The sequence below is a fragment of the Schistocerca americana genome, chromosome 3 (genome assembly GCF_021461395.2).
Source record: "Schistocerca americana isolate TAMUIC-IGC-003095 chromosome 3, iqSchAmer2.1, whole genome shotgun sequence".
Taxonomy (NCBI): domain Eukaryota; kingdom Metazoa; phylum Arthropoda; class Insecta; order Orthoptera; family Acrididae; genus Schistocerca; species Schistocerca americana.
The window spans coordinates 305,930,795-305,956,395 of NC_060121.1; the positions used below are offsets into that span (position 1 = coordinate 305,930,795).

The 25,601-nt window shown below is 39.2% G+C and overlaps 1 protein-coding gene across 4 annotated transcripts in view; it reads left to right on the forward strand.

The window, feature by feature from the left end:
• Positions 1 to 25,601, forward strand: part of LOC124606757 (VPS35 endosomal protein-sorting factor-like) — a 99,466-nt gene that overhangs the window by 43,208 nt on the left and 30,657 nt on the right. For all 4 annotated transcript variants that reach the window (XM_047138807.1, XM_047138810.1, XM_047138808.1 and 1 more), the window contains 7 exons: positions 1,858 to 2,034; positions 2,124 to 2,298; positions 5,579 to 5,748; positions 7,966 to 8,066; positions 8,186 to 8,367; positions 8,514 to 8,657; positions 18,957 to 19,123. In XM_047138807.1, coding sequence (XP_046994763.1) covers positions 1,858 to 2,034; positions 2,124 to 2,298; positions 5,579 to 5,748; positions 7,966 to 8,066; positions 8,186 to 8,367; positions 8,514 to 8,657; positions 18,957 to 19,123 — 1,116 coding nt within the window. The remainder of the gene's footprint in view (positions 1 to 1,857; positions 2,035 to 2,123; positions 2,299 to 5,578; positions 5,749 to 7,965; positions 8,067 to 8,185; positions 8,368 to 8,513; positions 8,658 to 18,956; positions 19,124 to 25,601) is intronic.

Below are 25,601 nucleotides of genomic sequence, written 5' to 3' on the forward strand. Positions count from 1 at the left end.
GAACTCAGATATTGTTGCTTGACGTCATTATTCAAACTGGCTGTTACAGTCTGGGCACAGTGGGGATGTTGATCCAGAGATGCTTTTTTTGTGATGAAGTGTGGCTGCATTTGTCAGGGTACATAAATTCTCAGAACAGTCGATGTTGGTGCTATGAAAATCCTCGTGAATTACATCAACAACCTCTGCATGATGTTAAAACAGGAGTGTGGTGTACAAGTACTGCGAGACAAATTACAGGTCCAATCTTTTTCAACAATACATTCTGACAGGTATGTGAACAATGGATTGCATGTTTTTTTTCCCTTCAAAAACTAATACCTAACTAAAAGATGTGTAGTTATTTCATGTATGACAATGCGAGACCACACATTGGCAATGCTTCTGTGACAGCAATACGATTTTTGGTGATAAAATGGTTGACTGGCCTCCTCATTCTCCAGATGTAAATCTGTGTGATTTTTACCTTTGGGGAATGTTAAAAGACAAGCTGTAAGCAACAAATCCCCAAATGCTCAGAGAGTTGGAAGACAGGGTTCGGCTAGCCATTTCTCATATTTTGGCATCCGAAGTTCGTCGAGCATTTGCTAATTTGTTCAGGAGATGTCAGGCTGCTCTTACCGTAGAGGGATCTCATTTTGAGCACCTATTGTAAATAAAGGTAAGCTTAAGTTAATCAGATGGCAACATTGTTTATGCTTAACTCAGGGGAAGCGCACAGCAGTCGACTACCAGCAGATTGGTGTCCAAGAGTCAGGTGTGGTGGCGAATGGCAGATGCAGTGGTGGGGGGCAGTGGCCATGCCGTGCTACCTGTAGACCCCTCCCGGGTGTCTTTTGCGAGACACCCTCTACTTAGAGAACAGATAATGATAATGTACAAATGAGAGCTTTCGTGAAGCAGTAGCTCATGGCTGTCAGCACTTGTATTTTCAGTAGGATCTTCAAAAACACACACACAAACTGCATGTACTTGGAAAGCATTGAAGGCATGCCAATAGGACTGATGGTAGCGTAGTGTTTGGTCTGTATATGAGTTCAGTTGGAATGCGATTGTTAATGTCACTGGTTATGACTGCTTTATAGTTGTGTTTTACATGGATTTGTGTACAAAGTGATATTGCTGTGGTTGTCAGTTGATGAAAAGAAGTCTCAACAAAAAGATTAATGGATGTTATGCTAACTTTCTAGGTTAAGGGTCATATTTGTAGTCTCATGTCAAAATACACATATCACTTTTCTTTTCTTTCTGTGAATAACACACATCTACCTGATTTGTTTCACTTGTGTTCTAAGATTAAAATGGGTATTGGCTTCACCTCCTAAGTACCCGCTTCCTATCAAAAATGTGACACCATTTAAGTCAAGCTTGTTCTTTTTCTCACTCCCATATAGTTTTCCCTTTAACAACAGAAATATTGATATAAGGAGAAACATAAGTTTTAACTATGAAATCCATCATATAATTCCTTTAAATAAGTCAATTTTTAATTATATTTTGATAATATGAAATTTAATTCCGTAAGGTAACAGAAAAATGTATGAAAACTAAAAACATTGAAAGTAAAAAACAAATAACTTGTGGGTGGGGAGGGTGGGCAGCCAAAACTTCTCTGGCAGAGGGTACCAACGCACCACACATGCATTCTTCTAATAAATCTGGACTTTATCTCTACAGCTTTTAATTTTCTAATTGTTATTACTGTAATAATAGCTATAAAATACATTTTACCGAAGACAAATTATTTGTTGTTTTTTTTCTGGATTTTCTGTTTTCACTCTTCTGAGTATATCACTAGATCTTCTGAATTTTTTTAACTTACTTAGTAAATCATCTGATACTATTTGCTTGTTTCAGACCTGGTAGTAAAACACCAACATCTCTTCCAGAAAAATTTACTCCAGACATGGTACCAGAATCTGCTAAGGAAACGTGTAGGAACTGGTTCTACAAAATTGCATCAATCAGAGAACTAGTACCACGGCTTTACGTTGAAATGGCTATTTTAAAGTCATATAGCTTCCTAACATCAAGGTATTGCCCAAATCTTTTATAATTATGATTACTTGTATACCAAAAAGTATTGTTATTAAATACTTGTATGGCATAATTGTTCAATACAGTGAGTTCTCCCAAGCACTTTTGAGGTTGACGAGAATGATCAGAGGCATCGGTGATCCACTTGTGGCTGTTTATGCGAGATGTTATTTGTGTCGAGTAGGCATGGCTGTCTCTCCATTTTCAGACAGGGAATATATAAAGGAGAATTTCTATGACTTTTTGGCATCATATGACCAGGTAAGTACACAGTCAAAATGTATGTTACCCTCACAGTTTCTTCCTTTGACCATTTTGTGAAATTTCAAAAATAATGTTTGAATTTTAATAAGTTCTTTATTCAGATAGTTTCTATGAGTATGTGATTATCACTGACATCTCTGTTGTTCCGACAACTGGTGGAATGTAATGCCTAACATGCTATATGCCCCTGTGGGTCACTGCAATCACCATATGAAAAACTGAAATAAAAAAGATCTAAGTGCTGTAATAAGGAATTTTTAAGTTTTGTGTGAAATGGGATGTATATAACAAGCCCAGTAATGTATAAAAGGCTCAAATTGTCACGAGTGAAAATGTAGTAGCAAATGCAATCAGCAGATGGCATGCAGTTTAACAGCCACTGCTGTTATCATAGGTAAGGCTCTGAATTCCGTGGAATTAATCCTCTGCATTAGATAAAATGGTAGTGGCAGCAGATGTTTATAACAGTTTGAGTGAAAGGAAACAGCAAATTAAAAGAGAAAATACTGTGACAACAATGAGGAAAAAGCTGAAAAATGAAGGGAATGAATACAAAAGTTCAAGTAATAAATGTATTCCTGTGAAAGCTCCTCCAGCACAGGAGGTAAATCTCATTACTGACCACTAACCTACACCATAACTGGACAGACAGTTTATTATTGAGTTACCAGATGTATTGTTCTAGAAGATGTAAAGGACATGATACAGCAACCAAGGCAAATAAAGTCATTTATCATAATTTACATGAATGTATCTGACTTCTTTGAGTTCAAGAAAGCAGCAGATTGTAATATAAACACAGCAGATCTAAACATAGACAAAGTACAGTGATCGTGGTTAGAGAAACATAAGCCGTATGTAGTTAAGACCAAGAGAATCTTAAATTAAACTGAGGCTTGGGAAGGTATCCCTATTTTGAGAAAAGGTGTATAGTACAGGACATCATGAAAATGCAACTTCCTGCCCTGGGTGTTACAAGCCACATCTGTGAAGAAAAGAAGAAAGATTGGATTGAAGTGGTGCAGTACATGAAAAATAATGATCACATACAGTTTTACAAAAGCAGAATAAAATTTTACTGTTTTTTTCTGATTATTGAAGCACAGCACTTAGAGTTTTTCATTACATTTCCACTTTCAGTAAGTTTTTCATACAATTGCAATACAACGTTTGTAATTTTCTTTGGAAAGTACATCTATACTAAGCTTAACTTTAAATAAAGATCAGATTAGATTAGATTCATTTTTCATTCCATAGACCCGAAAAATGATATGATTCTCGTGGATGTGGAACAAACACATTAATAGTGCAGTTGCGACCATTAATTACCTAGTATAGTTAAAACACATTTTCCTCAAATTCATGATTGTGGAACTTAGAGCCTTTTTTATTTTAAGTTCTTCAATTCACCACATTTTTGGTCAAGGTAAAATAAAAAAAACTACATAATGTTGCTTCACAATGTATGGGAGTTTGTCTCCAAGAAACATTGCTTGTACTGGAAAAAATATATTGAATTGCACCTCTTAAACTATCATCAGCCAATTAGCTGGTGATATGAGCACCATTGTTACAGGATATCAGGAACCAATTAATAAAGCGAATATTGTACTGAATTAACAGGTAATAGGCTGCCTGTCAATTGTAATAAACCCATACTTCAGCATTTTCACATGCTAGTGAGGGATACTCTGCCCTCTTACGATTGTGTGAAGAACGTAAAGCAGAAGACAACATATTCCAGGGAAAGAATAGATGAATCGCACATATTTATCACCATCTTCAGAAGTGGGATTTACCTTAATACTTTCAGAAGATTATTCTTCATCTCTATCCATAGTATACATTTGGTAGTTTACTTAGTGTATTTTTTATCACACCAGACCTTACATCAATGTTCATACTCAAAAGAATATTCTTACTCAGCAGAATATTCTAACCTATTCATTATTATATGTATCATATTTATACTATACAAATCTAATGCACCATCAAATGTAATACACATACCAATTTTAAAAATTAAAAGTATAAAGAAAGAGTTTGTTGGTGTGTAACTTGTAGGCTAAGTTTATTTTGCACAACAATGGATGTATACACGAACTATCAAAACGACAACAACAATTTTTAAGTGATACAGCCATTATTTAAAAATAACCCCTAACTAGACTACCTATTTGGCATGCAAACAAACATACCATAATTTACAGATGTTACTCATTGTTATTCACTAATCCCATCATTATTGGAATCCTCAGAGGAGTCTGCCTTCCCCATCATCCTTGGTGTTGTTCCAGAGCACATCATCTTCACTGCCTTTCAAGGTATTTGAAATAAAGCATTTCTTGAATGGTTTTACAATCATTGCTACTTCAATGCCATTCCAAGCTGCCAAAACCCAGTGTGCAATAATGTGGGTGTAGCAGCATGCTTAATTTGTCCCGTCAGAGTCATTTCACACTTCGGTTCACGGAACCATTTTCCATGCTGTTCCTGAATGCAACCTTTGAAATGTAACACAGAAGTCATTCCTCAGGAATAATAACAAGGTCATTGGCAAGGCTGTAGATCTTCTTTTTATGTCATTACTGAGATGACCATGAAATGCAGTTTGAAAAGCCCACCAGAATGGAGTTCCCATATGTTTCGAAGACAGTCAAGCATTAAGTGTCAATCCTTCATCCCTTCTATTGATTTTGAACAATGACATCATCAGGGAACAGCATTTCATTTTTAGGGGTCTTGGGACTTATTTTATGCGTGAAGATTAAGAAAGGGGGAGTATATGCCCATCTGCTCTGATTGCCCGCATTACAATTATGCTGTTTTTCACATCCTGATGTTTCTTTTGTCCCTTTCTCATCAATTGTGTAATTAAATGGCATATCAAACCAAACTGATATCTCATCAGTGTTGCCTATTTGGCCATCGGAAAATTTGTGAGTACCTAATGCCAACACACTATGTAGTAACAGGCCAACAATAATGTAACAAAGTTGATAATTACATCTATGCATTGTGACGTAAGGTACAATACCTAAATTTCAATGCTGTTGTTGGTGAATGACAGATTGAAGTTTGTACTTGAATATAATGTGCCTTCAGACCTTAAGCACACACTGATTTTGAATACTATGTGTGGTACAAAAAAATCCACATTAGATTTGCATAAATATGATACATTTTTCTTGACCATGTTGGTGGTGAATAGTGCTCTGTCTGTCACACTCCACGTTCTCATCACAGACTTTACACTATTCTTCTTGTTTTGTTTCAGGTATTTTCTGATGGAGTCAAGGCAGATCTAAGTCAGCAGAAGGTCGAACTGTCAACGTACCTTACACTTTACACTCCTGCACTTGACTGGATTCTTCAGGGGGTAGCTGCAAATGCACCAGAGAGCCTCTTAGTGGAAGTCATCACACGCTGCAAAGAAAAGCGTAACAGGTCATTATTTCAAATGAATTTTTCACTTTCAATCAAAATAAAAGTGTGAGCATTAATAATATTTTAACGAGAAGAAATGTCTATTTACCAGTTTCCAGAACAAAAATAACTAGATCCTGACAGATTCACAAAATAAAGGAAATACTGAATCTTGGTGGCTGAATGGTTAAATCCAAAGGCCTAGGGTTCAGTCCTCTATTGATCTTGTTGTTTCTTGGTGTTGTAGCACATTGGCTGATGCTGCTTAATTCAGCAAATTTTCATCTTAATGAACTAATAACAGACAAGGTTTAGCATTCTGCATCACCACTTATGTGTTATAACCTGACACAACTAATCAGGTCATTGCTGCAGCTTCATAATTGAAAACACAATGGAGAGTGAACGTTTATGACTACAAGTAATGAGAGTCCAATTCAGTTCCAGTGAATGAAAGCAAGGAACACTCATTCTAACAGTGTTCCAAAATCAAAGTGCAGGACCAGTCAGAGATATTACATTATGGAAATTAATAACAAACAGAGTATTTATTTACAACCATGGACATGGACTGAACAAATAATATCACTGTCCCCATGTCACTGGAGTGGCAGGTTATTAGATAAAATGTGCTTAATTTTTTTAACTGCCTCACTCTTTTTCTTGTGCCTCTTTTTTTTTGACTCACTTTCCCCTATTGAACAATTTGGATTTTCACTGCCCAACTTTTCTAGTTTGTTTCTTATTGTTAATTTCCTCTACTTCCTGGAGCTCCTGTACTAAAACATTACTATTCTCCTTTCCCTTCCTGTTGACAACATTTCTCCTTTCTCTTTTTCCCATTTGACATAAACAGTGTAGGATTACTGAATATGTTTCTTTTGTACTTGCTGTCTCTCCTCCTCTGGCAGCCATCATGCTGAAACTCGTGTATCCAATTACAGCCTGACTTTTGCACAATTATTTAGTCTCCTGGTCTGCCATGAAATCAACTTGACTCAAGGAATATTATTATAATACCGTATTAACTGCTATCTGGTTCAGCGATGCACTGCATCTGTGACTTGTATTGCATGAATTGTAGTTACAAGGTTTTTTTTATTTTCTTGGAAATATATCGGTTTCATGAAAACTTTTATTTTTGAGAGACTTGACAATTTTCAGTAGAGTGTGTGGGAAGATGCTCAAGTTCATTAAATTTTCTAGGTATTCCTTTCTCAACATAATACCTCAGTTATTCTTGTAAGTTAATGTAACCTATATTTAAAATGTGGGTGCAAATATCTGCTACCTGCAAACATATTTTTAAAGTTGGCTGTTATCAATACTGTTGGAAACATTCCATCTTTTCTGCTGTTTTCCTGAACTGTTTGCATTTGATGCTTCCTTTCTGTATTCTCCAGTACTTCTAACTACTGTACGACCTAGATATCTGGGATGTTTTCTTAACCACTGTCCTGGAAGAATTAGTCATCTGTGGTAGTAGTCTCTTTATCCTCTCTCCAAGCTTATGTTTATCTTCCATTTTTGGTCAGTCTATGGCATAATTTTGTTTTACTTGAAAACTATGTTCTTGGTAATAAAGCTTTGCTTATATCAGTGATTTTCTTATGGCAATAAAATGAGACCATTTTCTTGATTACTTTTTGTTTTTGTCTTAGGCCATAATTTTCTGCTTAATATATTATCTCTTGCTTTGAGAGACACTATCAGAGGCTGATTCCCCAGTATTAATTGAATGAAAAATTTAAAGTCTGGAAATAAAACAAGGCATAAAATTCAAATCAAGACACATAGAAAAACTATTTTTTCCAAAAAATGATGATGGTGAGATGTTTGACTAATATACTTGTATGAAATCTTCAATATTACAAACCACTGCTTCCATTCCACATTGCCACTCTTATACCATCACTTGTACTCTCTTTATTTACTGGATTAATCAAACTTTCTATGAAAAATTCCTCAAATGATAGCTTTACCAAAATGTCTTGTACACTATGTTATTGAAATTTACATTTCCTTGAGCTTAATATATATTTCTGTGTTATTTTGTGTATAATAGTGTACTCTTATTTTGGTATGTATAAGTGGTTCAAGAAGTAATGTAAGTTAGTTATCTAATACATTATCACTTACAATTACAGTTGCTCGTGTCCTGTTATTAGTCTGTGAATTAGGAGTTTCCAATACAAATGCCGTCAAATAAAAGGTTTTTCTTTCTTTTTCTTTTCATAGTGCCCTCTTGTTAAATACAGTAATGGCTGCTTTTAAACCTGCATACATAGCCAGCAGAGCATCAGAGTTTGTCGAGCTGGTTTCAAACTGCAATGAGGAAGGTACGTTCTATCATTTAACATAAATTTAATACTTTCATCCTTTGCCTTATTGCAGAATAATAATAAATCATTACTAGTAAGAATTATCACATCCCTTTTAAGTGAAATGTTTATTGCAGGTTTTCCACAGTACATACTCTTCCGAACCCTTGGGTTTTGTCTTGTTCTGGCAGATCCTCCAGCAGAGGATAGGTTACAAATATTGAATGATGTGTGGCGTATTGTTACAAAACTAGAAGATCCCACCCAGTACATCAGCTGTGCAGAAGTCTGGGTTCAGTTTGCTGTCAGACATTTTTCGGTATATTTTAACATTGCACATATTTTTGGAAGTTTTGCCATACTTGTAGGAAAAACATTACTAGATTGTTTTCTTTAATTGTTTAGGTTGCTGTCAAATGACCCTTACCTACATTTTATTTACTATGTATCATATTTATTTGTCAGTGTAGGGAAGTAAACACATTCCTTGGAGACATCATACGCCATATGACACCGGACAGAGCATATGAACAACATTACTCACAGCTGCAATCAGTTGTGGACAAAATCTTGCTACATACACAAGATTTTGAGACACTCTTCACAATGGTATGTTTGCATAACTTATATTCTGTTCTGAACAACTATACAGAGCTCAATAAAATATTAAATGAAAGGACTGAATGAAGATAAGGACAACTGAAGTTGGATTATTTAATACCAAATAGTTTAAGAAATAATAATATTCTTTTGTGTAGATATAGATAAATTACAGCTCACTAAGATTATATGTTCAAGAAGCTTAGGGCAATCCAGTTAGATTGTAATTAAAAATAACACAGCAGTATTTATGATAATAGAAATTCCAGAATGGAAAGAAAATTGGAAAAGACAACTGCTCACTTGTAGCTGATTATTGGGAGACACATATATAAATATAGCAATAATAGAACTTTAAGGATTCCCCCCATGTTACACACACACACACACACACTACACCAATACTGTTTTGTAAGTGTAAAGGACAGTGGCAAGGGGAAGCGACTAGAAAGTTCAGCACAAGGACGGTGTAGGGAAGTTCCAAGAGACAGGGAAGGATGGTACAGGTTGCTCATTGCCAATATAAAAAGTAAACAATTATTATGGTAACAATCATAAAACAGAGGGATTACATTTTTTTTTGGGGGGGGGGGGGGGGGCGGGGGGCAGCCCCTACTCTTACCACTATGGTATTATATAAGTACAGAACTTACTTTACCACCTCTGTTCCTTTTGCATTAACACTATCTGTGACCATAATTTCCTGCGTGCCATCTCAGAATTGTGCTCCTTGCACTCCAACAATTAAAGTAATATTCTCAAGACCATCTGAGGAAACTAAACTACTTTTATCAATCTCCTTATTCCTGCCTGTGATTAGCACTACTCACCAAAGAATCTGTCATTCACATCCAAACCCATCCCACTTCCCTGCCAACCTCTCGTAGCTTCCTAACCTAGCCGGTGTACTTAGCCTCCAACACACTCCAGAAACTTCCTCCCCCCCCCCCCCCCCCCCCCCACACACACACTACTCCACCCCCAGATAAAAACTCACACTGCTCTCAAAATCCTCAAGAGCTTTATCAATCTATCTTTTAAAAAAATATGACCCTAGTAAAAGTCTCAGTCCAAACTGCCCACCTTCCTCACCCTGTGAACCAAGGAATTTGCTACAGTGGGGTGGGGCCTTGCTTGCCTCAATGATACAGATAGCCCTACTGTAAATGCAACCACATTAAAGGGATAGATGTGGATATATAAATAACATATGGTCCCTTAAGAGAGGTAGCATACTTTTCAGTATTGCCAGGGGTAACAGTCGGGATGGATGACTAGCTAGCTGGAGCATTAGCTAACGTGGCCATGCTATGATGGTACTGCAGCATGGCTGAAAAATAACGGGGAAACTACAGCTGTTAATCTCTCAAGGGCATCCGACTCTACTATATGGTTTTATGATGATGATGACATTCTGAGTAAAATATTCTAGAGGTAAAATAATGCTCTATCCATATCTGTCAGCAGGAACTATTTATGAGGGTGCTATGATAAGAAAAAATTGATATGGTGCTCTATACATGTAATGTTATCCTGTAATCATGTTTTTCTTTAGGCTTTCCTGACACACCAATTGTCATGCTCTATTACAGTCTTTCGTAATACAACAGGTGTGTATTGTGTGTGTGTGTGTGTGTGTGTGTGTGTGTGTGTGTGAAGAGTAGTGTGATTGTTTGTGTTGTATGATGATGATGATGATGATGATGATGATGAGAGAAGAGTGAGGGTGAAACTTGGTGCCAGCACATAGCCTCCTCCTCGCAAATAGCAGCAAGGGGCTGCCAAGCTTAACCTTTGAACAGGTGTATAAATTGCGCCAACCACAAACAATATTGTCTTATATTGTTCCATTGTTGCTTTACAATTGTGAGACTGTACCTATTCCATCATTATTGCTTCAGCTAACTCACAGCTAACTTGTGCTGACATACGTCCAAGTGAGAAGCAGTAATATAAAATAAACAGCCAGCTAGGCGAGAAAGAATGTACAATTTGTGCAAAAAAATCACCCAGATTCTGAGCTAGCGGCACAATCCCACAATTTGGCAACTGTCTATGAGATAATTAGAACTCGAATAAATGGTTGGCTGTGATCTGATGCGACTGTGATATTTATTGTTTTGCGTGTGTTGTTGTAGTTATGTTACTTTTGTACACTTCATCAGAGTGATGTAAAGGAAGGTTATTTTATTATTGTTTGATTAAACAGTGATTTAACTCAAATAATGTAAGATTATTTTATCTTCATTTAATTAAACTAATATTACACTGTGATTCTTCTCATACATGTTTACCTTGGTAACATAAAGACAGCAATTATTTATATGTGTACAAAGTACACCACATGCCCGCTTGTGTTATAAAAAGTGACATACCTGCTCAGGGGTTAATGTCCCCATCCGACAGATGTATCACCATCAACAATGTCGCATGTCCTCACTTCAAGAGACACTGTGGAGAGGTTTGATATTTAAACCGAGACACTGACGCAAAGACTGGTGAACTTTATGCTACCACCTCCAGACCAAGATCGATAACATGCATTATCTGTCATACAAAATCAATGTAAATGTTGTAATTGGTAAGCAGGACCTTCATGGAGCATAGCTGAAGCAAGAGAGATCAAGACCATGTTGACAACATGCCGCTGGTACTACTCGGCCTGTGATGACACTGAAAATGAGCAAAGCTGGTGCTCTTGTTTCGACCTCTCACCACTGGACTGAATGCAAATTCTGCCTTTGTGGTGATGGAATACGTGGGTTACATCCTTCCCCTCTGGGGAGTTGGCACCATATGCATTGACTGAAGAAGATGGAGGGCCAATTGGGTGGGACTGCTGCTGGAGACAGGCTGGCATGGCTGAGCAGGCCAAGGGGTGTGCCCAAGTGACCCAATGGTGGTGGCACTAATATGATGGCAGCCATTCATCAACAACAATAACCTCCATCAGGTTGTCAGCACCTAAAGAGATGTTGCCAAACATTGCTGGGCTGAGCCATCATGTGTCTCTGGCCTGGTGGGGCGTATGGCTGGAAGTGGCCTGGATGAAGTCGAGTCGTGCATGGAACACCCCCCCCCCCCACATGTGGTGACAGCATGGAAAGCACAACACCGTGGCAGTGACAACTGGGGAGTGGTTGCCAGACACTCCAGTGGAAGGGCAGTGTCCAGGCAGCCACTGTCAGACATTGGCTGAGGGCCCAGTGTCACCGGTAGCTGCATCTTGACGTCACTGGCACCCAACAACACACCCAGTGGTGGTGCCCCCATGTTGCCAGAATCCTGGAGATGTGTGGTTTGTGGTTTTACTGGAGAGCTCCCTGCCAGCATCATCTTTGGCTGCAGTGGGTCAACCACTGATCAGCTAGTTCTGATGGTGGGAGAGTGACACCCCATTGCCATCTGCAGTGAACATTTGCCAACCATGCATCACTCACACCATCATCAGCACCCATACAGGCCACTGACTGAAGGTGCGTACCGGATTGGGTTGCTCGAAGCGTATTGTAGAGAATGTGAATGCACCTTGGGCCATCGGCACCCAGGGCTGTTAACTGTGGGGAACCTCCACTAGGCTTTTGCCAAACAGCAGGGTGGTCCTATGGATGCTGAGAAACAGAAGTAGTCCCAAGTCGGCAGATGAATTTACCGAACACTTTTTTAACTGCATCTTAAAAGTGCACATCATACACTCCAGCTCCCCATTTGACTCCAGGGGATATGCTGTGGATGTGAGGTGTATAATACCATTGCAGGCACAAAAGTCATGGACCCGAAAACCTGCTTGAGAGCCTGCAGTCAGACCGTCATGGTGGACTACATGTACCAAGTGATCGAAAAGTCAGTATAAATTTGAAAACTGAATAAATCACGGAATAATGTAGATAGAGAGGTACAAATTGACACATATGCTTGGAATGACATGGGGTTTTATTAGAACGAAAAAAAATACAAAAGTTCAAAAAATGTCTGACAGATGGCGCTTCATCTGATCAGAATAGCAATAATTAGCATAACAAAGTAAGACAAAGCAAAGATGATGTTCTTTACAGGAAATGCTCAATATGTCCACCATCATTCCTCAACAATAGCTGTAGTCGAGCAATAATGTTGCGAACGGCACTGTAAAGCATGTCCGGAGTTATGGTGAGGCATTGGTGTCAGATGTTGTCTTTCAGCATCCCTAGAAATGTTGGTCGATCATGATACACTTGCGACTTCAGGTAATCCCAAAGCCAATAGTCGCACGGACTGAGGTCTGGGCACCTGAGAGGCCAAGCATGAAGAAAGTGGCGGCTGAGCACACGATCATCACCAAACGACGTGCCCAAGAGATCTGTCACGCGTCTAGCAATATGTGGTGGAGCGCCATCCTGCATAAATATCGTACGTTCCAGCAGGTGTTTATCAGCCAGGCTGGGGATGATGCGATTCTGTAACATATCGGCCTATCTCTCACCCGTCATGGTAGCAGTTACAAAACCAGAATCATGCATTTCCCCGAATAAAGAAGTCCTGATAACGGTAGATGTGGTAAATCCAACCCATGCCGTGACTTTCTTGTCGTGCAATGGAGTTTTCACAACAGTTCTAGGATTTTCGGTAGCCCAAATTCTGCAGTTGTGGGCGTTGACAGACCCTCGGAGCATGGAATGAGCTTCGTCGGTCCACAACACATTACTCAACCAATTGTCATCTTTCGCCATCTTTTCAAATGCCCACACCGCAAATGCCCACCGCTTCGCTAAACCGCCATGATGCTGATGGATTTTGTACGGATAGCATCAGAGGGTACGCCTCAGTGCCAACCAAACAGTAGTGTATGGAATGCCGGTGCGATGTGCGACTGCATGAGCGCTGACTTCCCCGCCCGTGCATAGACGAACCTGCTACAGTCTCCATTTCTTCCTGAACTGTCCCAGCAGCATTACGCCTTGTGCTTGGTCGGCCACTACGGGGTCTATCATCTAAACAACCTGTGCCTTCGAACTTCGAAATCATTCTCACCACAGCTGCATTTGTCAACGGACCTTTACCCCTTCCTATAGCGATAGGATTGTAATGCTGAACTGGCACATTCCCATTCTGATAATACAGCTTCACTAAAAGCGCCTTTTCAGGTAATATCAACGTGCTGCGACTGCTGGTGCATCTGATTCTCTCTCTTATCACAGCTCCTTTTATACACGATTGTCATGCATTGTCACTGACGTTTTGCTGTCCAGCGCCGTCTGTCGGACATTTTATGAACTTTTTTTCTAATAAAATCATTCCAAGCATGTGTGTCAATTTCTACCTCTCTACGTACATTATTCCGTGGTTTATTAAGTTTTCAAATTTATACTGACTTTTTGATCACCCGGTACATGACATTGGGACAATTTGACAGTGTGTCAACCACCACCAACCACATAGAATTACAGAAGGGGTCTGTGTTGTTGATGCGGACATGGCCTCATGGGAGACTTGGTGTAGATCATAGAGTGAAAAGCTGTGGCAGTGCTACCTGCTACTGAGCGCACTGCTGGCACTCGAGGATGACCTTCTCAACTGCCAATTCAATGCCAGTCCAGTAAACAAAATGCCATGTGAAGACTTGCAAGTGGGTCAGACCCCAGTGGCCATGGTGCAGGAGAGCAAGGATACAAGCCCTTAGGACCATAGGAACAAAAACACAGGTTTTGTTCAAGTAGGTGACAAGGAGGAGTTTACCGTCAACTGATGATGGAGGAAGAAGTAGTTACAGAGTGGACAGGGATGGGCCGATTGCCGTAACTGACCAAACAGTGATTTGCAGAGGAAAGAGCAGAGCAACACAAGCAATGATGGGAAAGAGATAGGGGCCCCAATATTGCGCTGCAAAGAGAAAGGCTATTGCTGAATTTGGAGCGTAATGTAGATCTTGCAGGAAACACTCATGCTCAGGTGATTCCCCTAAATCACTCCAGGCAAATCCCGGGATGGTTCCTCTGAAAGGGCACGGCCGACTTCCTTCCCCATCCTTTCCTAATTCGATGAGACCGATGACCACGCTGTCTGGTCTCCTTCCCCAAACAACCAAACCAAACCAAACCAACCACTCATGCTCAGCATATCATGAGTGTGATCAAGCTTTTGGCTGTTGAAAGTACAATATCGGAAAACATTTATGGCCTCAACACATTTGCGATTTTTAGTTTTCAAATTCTGGATGCTATGCATTTTATTTCTGACTTCATCCTGCTCTAGACATTGTACAACTCTGCCATGAATTCAAGTCGTTTTTCAACTGGACTGGGTGCTGCAAGGGACTATGAGGCTCTCATCAGCCTTATACTGATGGCTGTTCCAAAATTTTATCATGCTTGGCCTATTCCTTTTGCTCTGTGACTGGCAGTCAAGGATGAATTGGACAGATTGTATGGCTCAGCCATCACTGAACCCATTCATTCCAGCCAGTGTGTAACACCTCTGGTTGTTATTTGTCAACCTAAGGGCACTTCGTTTGTGCTGCAATTTTAAGTTCAGCATTAATGTCAATTCAATAGTAGATTGCTATACTATTCCTTGCCCTGAAGAAATCTTCATGAAGCAGTGAATGCTTTTTGAAAACTGATTTGGCAGAGGATTACTTGTAGTTTTGTCTGTTTCCTGCTTCTAAACAGATTATGGTCATTAACACTCTTTTCAGGTTATACTGTTAAATCATCATTTCTGTTTGGTATCGCAAACACTCCTGCCATCTTCCAGAGATTTTTACAACAGTTAATGCAATGTGTTCTGTGTTGTGCAAACTATCTTGATGAAATTATTATCATGGATTCCTCTCGAAAGTAACATCTTGCTAATCTTCAGATCCTGTTTACTAAACTACAGGAGGCAGGCCTTAAGCGTGATTTGCAGAAGCCGAATATGTTGCAGGGAGAAACAGACTATTCAGACCATCATCTTACGAAGGACATCGTGAAACCTACAAAGCGCCACATTGCAGCAATTGACAACCTGTCTCAACGACAGAACCTAAAGGAACTACAGTAGTTAGGATTTGAAATTTCTCCCTAATGCGTGAGATGTCATTCATCTGTTAAATAACTTGCATAAAAAAGATGTTACTTTTGTCTGGTTGTCGGACTGAGACATAGCATCATCCACATTAAATCACTCTTAAATCATCTCCATGCCTTGGTACCTTTATGCCAGGTAAACATCTCATCTCTGCAACGGATGCCTCACAACGCAGGCTGGGTTGGCTTTGGCTCACAGAAACACTGACAGCTCGAAACAGCCTACCACATGCCTCCAAGATGTGAAGCTGTGCGATGTGATTATTCCCAGATACAAATGGAAACTTTGGCCATCATGTATGCAATACAGAAGTGCCATGTTCTTCTCTATGGCAACAAATTCCATCTCATCATTGACCATAAGCCATTTTTGGCACTTTTTGTCTCTCATTCACAGCTTCCTGACAGTACTACATGACTCCAGCATTGGGCTTTGTTTTTGAGTGTGTATCACTATGAAATTCATTATAGATTGACAATGCTGCATTCTAATGCAGACACACTGTCATGCTTGCCCAGACCCAGCTTTCAACATAGCCAAAGTTCTTTGTTTTCAGAATGATGATCACTGCTGAATGCATGCAGGAGACAAACTTCTAGTAATGGTCAATCGAGTAGTGCAGATCACCCAGCAAGATCCCATTCTCCACAGCTGCTTCATTATGTGTGTACTGGTTGACATAGCACCAGCCCACCAACATCACCCAAACCCAAAGTCTTGCTGCAATGAGCATAGCTTTTTCCATCATCCATGTGTCATCCAACCTATAACATCCTATTTACTTATTTTAGCCAAACTGTTAATAGGCCACTTAGATAAATCCTTCCCATCCACTTAATACCTTACACCCATTGTCTGTTTCAGATAGATGTATGATATAATCATAATATGGACCAAAGTTGAGAGGAAACTCTGCACTTCCCTCCAGAACCTCAATACATATTACCATATCCACCTCTAATAGCTCCATAAAAGTCGCTCTCCTCCAGCCTTTGCACTTCCAGCTTTCCCAAACCATTTCTTTCCATGACACTAACAAATATATCATCTGTGTGAATCAGCCCATGAACCAGTACTCCACTTACCACCCACATCTTCAAAAAATCAATTACATCATTCACCAGAGCTTTGACTAACCTCTTTACATAGCCTTAGATGCAGACTATTCTACCCACAATCTTATTTTCTTCCTCTTAAGAATCTTTCAAATGAGAGTTTTGTAAACTACTTCTTTTCCAGATGAACTGCATTTTTTAGGATTTTCCCAGTCACTTTCAGTCTGGCATTTGCTTTTCATTATCAGCCCAAAAAAATAAAGATATGTGATCAGTTTTTTGTTCGTTTACAGGTATATTTCTTGAAATACTCAAACCACAGTACAACTGAACACTTCCTGCATTGCTCTTCTAGCACTCATTTTTGCTTTGTTCAACTTTTGTCAGCAAGGCTTTGAGTTTGTTCAGATGTGTGATAAACCTCATTTGCTACCAATCCAGCACCCCATATGCCATTCCACTGTAAATGATTTATTTGCAAAATCTGTTATGTACATCCACCCACATCCTACTGCTGTCAAATCATAAGCATTTCCTACCCAATCATAGGTGGGGACATGCTCATAAAGAGCCATGTGATATATGACCTATGCAAGGAATAACATCCACCATTTTTTGTGAGTCACACAGATAACCAGCTGTCCACCTGTGTAATAGGTCACCACCAATCTATGTCTATTCATAAACTGAACACACCATACATTGCAACACTATTGCCTTTAGTAGTGGCTCAAATGTGTTAGCCTTATTTCATCTTACTTGTTTCAGATGGTCAATGTCCTTTTCTTTTTTAAAGAAAAAAATATTTTCTGTAATTACGTCATTGTCATGTTACTTGAACTGTATTTTATTAATTTTACTTCAACTTTTAAACTTATCCAGAAATTTATTTTACTTTTTGTTATTGACATTCTGTTCATGTTACCTCTTTCATTTTATCTGCATGCTTGTAAACCTGACTCACTCCACATCTTAGTGACTTAACACAGTGTGAATTCACAGAATAAATAAAAAAATAAAAAAGTGTTACTCGTCCCATTTGTATCCCCAATGTCTCTGCGCCAGCTCCTCTTAGCTGTGCAGAGTGGAACTCCCACTATGACACAGTCTCCACTCTCACACCATCTCACCTCTTAACTTTGAAGATTATTACTGTAATTAACCCTCATTTTGCCATTGCTGCTACTGAGAACCACCTGTCTGCCCCCCTCCTATCTCTTGATACTTTTCTACCCCTTGTTGCCCTGCACATCCTACTTCAACCCAGATGCCCCAACCTTAAGGCTACTTAATTGGCAAAGAGAGTGACAGCTGACCTGAAAGCCAGTGAAATGATGTGGGCTTGGAGGTGGAGATCTCCACACAGTGTTTGCAATATCAGCCAACATCACCCACATTGCCACACCCTAGCATGCTACTGGGCACTCCAAATATCCCCTACCAGCCATCTTAAGTGTCAGGACACCGAACACACCACCAGTTCACCTTATGAAGCATCATCCAGGATGCTTCCAGCCATACACACCCGTTCAGGGAAGAGTGCTGTGGTATTCCAGCCAGGTGGAAGTCTGCTGGAAGGTGTGGAACTCAGCTTCAGCTGCTAGACAGCAGTGCTTCATCTGTGAGCACTAGTATTGTGGCAGTGCAGTGCTGGCCTCACTATGCTAGAGGACCATGCCCACCTTGCCAGCCAATTAGTGCTAACATTCATGCTATAAAGCTAGCTGTAGTGCAGCTCTGCCTACAGTGGTGTATTCACCTTCCGCTCATACCACTAGCCATAATACACCATTGTTCTTGTTTTTCTACTTCATTATGTCATGGTTACGCTGTTTAAATTACTCACTGGACTTGTTTTTTCTTGTGCCGTCTCCACTTGTCTGCTTTTCATTGTTGTTTTCCGTCCACACTTGTTGATGCATTGGTGACAACGCATTGCCAGTTGGCCAGCCTGTGCAGGTTCTTTTAGTCATTCATGATCTTAGCAGATTCCGGTCACAATAGCTGTAACATTGGAATTTTTAAAATATGGCTGAAATGATTTTCATAACAAGGTTGACTTTAATTCAGTGCTTATTGTTAGTTTATAGAGAGAATTATTTAAGTGTGTATTACTTGAACTGATTTATGCATAGATAATTTACATCATTTCTCTTTTATGATCACTGACCTTCATGCCACTGTTTTACCTTTATAAACAATTTAGGACAAGTTCCTGCCATTGCTTGATATGTTCCAAAAAGAGAGTGTGAAAGTGGCTGTATGCAAAAGTATAATGGATTCATTTGCTACAAATCATCAAGAGTCTACCAATGATCCAGTTATAACAAATGCTTTGATGTTTGTTTGCCGTGTTATGCATGACTCTGTGAAGTAAGTGTCCTATGTCAATCATCACTTTCCAGTTTTTATTTTATATATCCATTCAGTAGATTACAATATGAGTGTTCAATTTATTCCTTCTAAAACCTTTAACAATGAATAATTGCAAGATTGACAATAGCTAAATGTGAGGAATGCCTTTTCTGGATTATTTATTGAGTTATACACCTGTACAGAATTGACATTTTTAATGTTGTTTACCAACAGCTATGATTTGTGTGCATGTGGAGGGGATAGTGCAAATTTATCTGCATAAGGTGTTCATGAGGTATCTGAATGATGTCAGGAATTGTTTAGTTCCTGAAATGTTCAGTGATCTCGCGTTACCTGGTAGATACTAGCAGTTCTTCTCATCTTTTATATTGCAAAATGTGCTTCTTCTTTCCAGGTAACTGTTGTGTGTCTTAAGCTGTTTGATAAGACAGCTGATTTTTAAAGCAACTATTTAAGAGTGAACCAAGCACGCACCATACTGTGAGAATCACCTCAGAATGCAAATTTCATTTGTAACCATAAATAACGTGTCTTAAATACCATTTCTTGCTTATAAGTAACCCTTTTTTTCATGTATTTCTCAAAAATTGTGAATTTTTATAGGCTTTGAGGCTAGCCAGCAGCCTCATACAAATTAACAGTAGATGTAATGAGTATAGTGTAATTGTCTTAATAAGGATTTGGAGTAAGTTACACTTAACTTCTGTGAAAGGTCTGAGTTGTTTGAAACATGGTGAAGTAAAGTAAGTTTTGAATTTCAGTCTATAATTTTGTACAACATTCTGCTATTTAAATTGATATATAAGATCACTGTTCTTATGCAAAACGGTTAAGGCAAGGCTGTCATCTTGCAAAATACGTTCTTCAGGTGGGCCATTTAAAATTAATTTATTGTGTCTAATGTTGAACTCTGTGCAATACTGAAGACACCATGACAGACTGCCTTTGTTTGCTATGGTGAATTCTTGATCTTCTGAGTTGACATTTGGCCTCTTAATCGTTACAAAATCATATGAACATCAAGAACACCATTTTTATCTTCAGATGCAGTCTAAAATGATATTATGTTTCATGCAAAGTAACAGTGACATATTACGGTATATTGATAATTTTTACTCATGGACCCTCTGACAGCAACTGAACAAGAAATGAGTACAATCATACAAATAGCCATGAACAACGGGTATAACACACATGTGGCACACAGGCTCAATCAAAAAATAAAAACACAAATACAAAACAAACACAACATTACCAGAATACAAAAGAACTCACAAGCTGAAAACTTACAAACACACTCAACAAACACACACAATGACAACACCACACAGAAAAGAGCCAGATGGTACACCATGATCTACACACATAAACTAACACCCAGAGTTGCAAACGTCCTAAAGAGACAGGGCTTCAAAATAGCATATAAGCCTGGGAAAACCTTCTAATCACACCTAAGCCACCCAGATACCAAGAGGGACAAATTGCAACAATCAGGAATATATAAACTTGAATGTCAAAGTTGTGATGCAGTATACATAGGCATGACATGCAGGAATTTTGAAACAAGATACAAAGAACATATCAGATGTTGGAAGTATGAAACAAACCATTCCACATGTGCAGAGCATTTAAAACACCATAACCATCATCCTACAAACATGGAACAAGAAATGAAAATAATGAGAATAAGCAACCATGACAAACATCTTACACAAATGCAAGAAAACTTCCACATCCAGAAAGCCATAGCAGAAAACAAACATGTGATAAATGAATAAACACACATCAGCACAGGCTCCCTACTACATTTAATAAAGGAAATGATAACATAAACACACACACAGCCCACCAAATAATAATAATAATAAAAATAAAAAAGTTATACCACACACACACACACACAAACACACACACACACACACACACACACACACACACACACACACACAAACGCATACACGAGCAGATCACAGATACTTCAATAATTACACTCGAAAGTTTGGCAACAACATTCGATCTTTGGCAAAAACATTTGACAGTCAGCAACAGAAACCAAAACATTGCATTGAAACAAGCGTTCAGTTCATAGTGCTGTGGAATGTGGGAAAAAAACCGCAAATTGGCATTCATAAGAAGAAGAACAACACCAAAAATGCAACGGGAGTGTAATATGTAAGAAATTGTCCACGCAACCTGTAAGTACAGTTCGGAACATTACTACTTAATAGGAAATACCAACCACCAGAACTGTTTATAACCTATAGGCACAGCGACAAAAATGTAAATTAAATCGCTAACATATGTACATATTCCAGGCCACTGATGATGCCTTGCAGAAAATAAAGGCGAAATGCGTATGGCACTAAAATTGTGTTTTATTCAGTTGCTGTCAGACAGTCCATAAGTAAAAATTATCAATATACCGTAATATTACATGCAACTGAGGAAGACAGGACTAAAAAATAAAAAAAAGTTGAAGATGTCAACAGTGACATATGTTGTCAGTAGTAAGACATGTACAAAACACAATGTGCCTTATTTTCCAGTCTTCTGAATACCATTAACTTGTTATCTCCTTGACAGGGAGAACAAACAAATGCCTAGTAGTTCAAGACAATAAGCTGTCATCAGTAAAAGAGATAACATGTTAGCACTAGACACTTTCAGCCTCTGTGACACAGTATCTGCCATTTTTACATGACTGCATGTAGAGCATTTTCCTTTTAATTAGCAATGAGGATATCACTCAAGCCAGTAGAAAAATGGATGTAGAATTGAATAATTGCCTCCATAGTGGGTGAAGTGTGGACATTGAGCCGCATAGCAGCAGAGGCTGCCAGGGGTGTGACGTAGATGGGCAAACCCTCCGGTCTTTTGGTTAATAAAAATAAATGCACACCATGGCGAGGAAACCTATTTGCATACTGTATGTGAAGCATCACTCTACATGCCATTGTTGTAGTGTGTTACTTGGATTTCAGTCTGAATAAAAATGGACTTTGCATCATTTCTGGAATTTATTGTCTTGCAACTTTGTGGTCAAAGTCAAGCATCACCATCCCATGGCTTTTACTGTTTGGAATGTGTTCCGACCAGTCTGAGCTTTACTCCAAGCACCACATAGTGGGACTCACTTTTGTGCACATAACCAATTTGTGTGTGTGTGTAGTGGGACACAGAAGTTACAGTAACCCTTTCTTTAACAAAATGTGTGCTATGTCGCATCAAAAGAGCAATTTTGTTCTGCCAGTAAACCTATACTTTAACTTATTTTATCAATTTCCCAGTAGCTAAACCCGGCATTGCCCAGGTATATATTTATAACTGTGCTTCACATCTGTACAAAGCAGCATCTGGCCATGCACTTAAAGTTTATGATGTCATATCTCTTGAACTATGTGTCGTACAATAATATAATTTTGTAGACAGCAGTGTATGTGGATACTGTCTGCAAAATGTGTTGCAAATGGAGTCAGTAGCAACAAAGTGTCATCCATGTTGTGACAGTTGCTCACACATCTCACTGATTATGATGTCATATCTCCTGAATGATGTGTCATACAATAATATAATTTTGGGGAACATACAACAGCACATGTAGAGTCTGTCCTTGAAATTTATTGTGAATAGAGTTAGTACCAAGGAAGTAATAAATTTAAATGTCACGCATGATGTTACAGTTTTTCAGGCATCTCATTGTTTATGACGTCGTACCTCTTGAACTATACATCACACAATGATATAATTTTGTGCTTACATTTAGTGATATATGTGCATACTATGTGAAATGTTTTGAGAATATAGTTAGCAGTGAAGAAGTAATAAATTATAATGTTTGCTTCATGCAGTACTTTTACTCTAAGAACAATGGAAAAGTAGTAAGTGATGAACATTTCTCCTTTCATCATTCTGTAGAGATTGTCAGCAAGAAAAAGATTCATAAAAGTTTGAAATCATGTGTAAAGTGTGTTGCAAGTTGCTAAGTGCTCTTATTCACAAATATTGGATGGATAAAATCTAGGAATTCATGTGTCACAGGCTACACTTATTTTTCATTCCCTTTGATAGGCAGGTGGTTCTTAGCCCCACAGCAATTGTTGCATGACAGTAATGTTTATGTCCCCCCCCCCCCCCCCCCCCCCCCCCACACACACACATTTTTATATTATGTATAGGTGTGTTTTATTATAATTTCTGTTTTAATTTCATCATTATTTTAATTTATTTTATTGATATATATTGTATATCTGTTAGAAATGTCTTCACAACATCTCAGTTTTATTGTAGTAATGCAGTTTTAACATGCGGAGTTGGCAGTTTATTTCATATTGAATCACAACAAAAATGGAACTATGAGCTACTAAATCAGATTTGTGTCTACTTGTGGTGCTGTACCAGTGCGTACTATGAAATCCCTGTTGGTACTACTGAGTATTCAGTGATGAATTTACATTGGTCTCACAGATGAATGTACTGACCTTTGCACTACTGCATTTCTTACAGAGTGCTTTATGCTTATATGATGATAATGTTTAGTGACAGTTTGTGTTACTGACATTTCACACACACACACACACACACACACACACACACCTATGCAGTTACATTGTGCTTGTTGGACACACAATACCGGAGCTCAATTCAGCAGGTGGACTGGGGGTTGAGGATTGTGTCAGATAGGGTGGGTAGGAGGAGAAAGAGACAAGAAACAGGAGGAGTAGTTTGGGATGTGTAAGTAGTAGCTTGGAGAGGGGGGGAGGGGGGGCAGCAGGTGTGCAAGATAGGAATGCAGCAGGAAAGAGTGGCAGATGCGTCAGCAGGAAAGAGTGGCAGATGCATAGGCTGAGCATGTGACACATGGATACCGAAGCCAGTGAGTGAGGTGCACAATGAAGATGACATGGAGGCACGGATTGGGAGGGGCTGATAGGACAGAGGGAGGGGAATCTGTTGGATAGAGGCTGTCAGGACAGTAGGTTAGTGTATTTTGAGGCCTGGGAGATTATGGGTGTGAAAGAAGTGTTACAAAGATAACTTCCTTCTGTGTAGTTCAAAAAAGCTTGTATAGAGAGGACTGTGAAGCAGCCATTGAACTCAAGCACATTGCATTGACTTTGTTGCTCGCCAAAGTTTGGAGATGGCCACTCATTCTGGTGTACATCTGGTTGTGGGTGATGTCCACATGAGATACTGTGCACTGATTGCAGAACAGGTGGTATATGACACACCTGCCTCCAGAGGTGCCCTGCCTCTCATGGGATAGGATAAGCTTTTGATGAGTGGAATAGGATGTGCTGGGTGAGTGGATCAGGCGGGTCATGCACCTGTGTTGTCCACAGAGGTAGGACCCATGTGTACTGGAGTTGAGAGTGAAGGTGACTTTGAGATGGGCCAAGATGTTATGCAGTTTGGGTGGGCAGTGGAATACCACTTTAGGAGACATTGAATTAGGTCTTGGAATGACCTTGGGTAGGATGTCCCTCATTTATGGGCATGATGACAGATAATAAAAGTCATGGCAAAGGATATGGTGCAGTTGTTACAGTCTGGGCTGATACAGCAAGAGAAGGGGGGATCCAGCCGTCTGCCAGATCACAGTTGAAACACTAACCTAGTAAGAAACCAATACAATTCACCTCCAAGCTGACCCATCCCTACTCACACATTGCTCCAGCCACTATTTTACATCTTTAATTTTTTTCCATTTGTTTTGGTAACTTTCAGATGATTGAAAATCCTCACATCACTGACCTAATCTACTGTCATCAGCACAATTTCTTCCAGCTTTTTCACTCCCAAAGTCCATGCTTTGTTATTCATAGTTTCCTTTACAATGACATAATGCTTTTGATGGTCCATTTCCCATGTCACTTCAAACTTTCCTAGCAACATCCCATCCAATAAGGACCTCTGCTCCATCTATCTGTATCATGTTACAAAAGTATCCCTATTCGCAGCTAAAACCCAGGCCTACATTCTGTTCCTTAAATGCTACCTAAGCCGTGGAACCCCCTCCAACAGTCTAACCACAGAAATTCCCTTCTCTGGATCTCAACCCCCCCCCCCCCCCTTCTTTTATGACATCCATAGTTTTAGGTTCCACCAGACCCTCTTCCTCATTTTTCTGGTACTGCAGAGACACATATCCTTGGCACTTGCATCTCAGAATCACCACCACTACATCGGCAAGATATTGTTATTATGCAATCCCCAGTACATACACAATGTCTCAAAATTGAAACTGTTGCTTCTGGAAGAGCATACCAGACACAACCTCAATAAATTATCAAACTTGTTGACACCTTACTTTAGCTTTGGAGCAGCACTAAGCATCAACACTTACACTACCCACAGTGAACCCCCTCATCTACCACTCATGGCACCCACAACCTGCCTATCTGACGTTTTCTATTTGCCACATCCTCCAAAACTCCCCTACGCTAACCAAAATTCAGCACTCAAACAAATCCAGAAC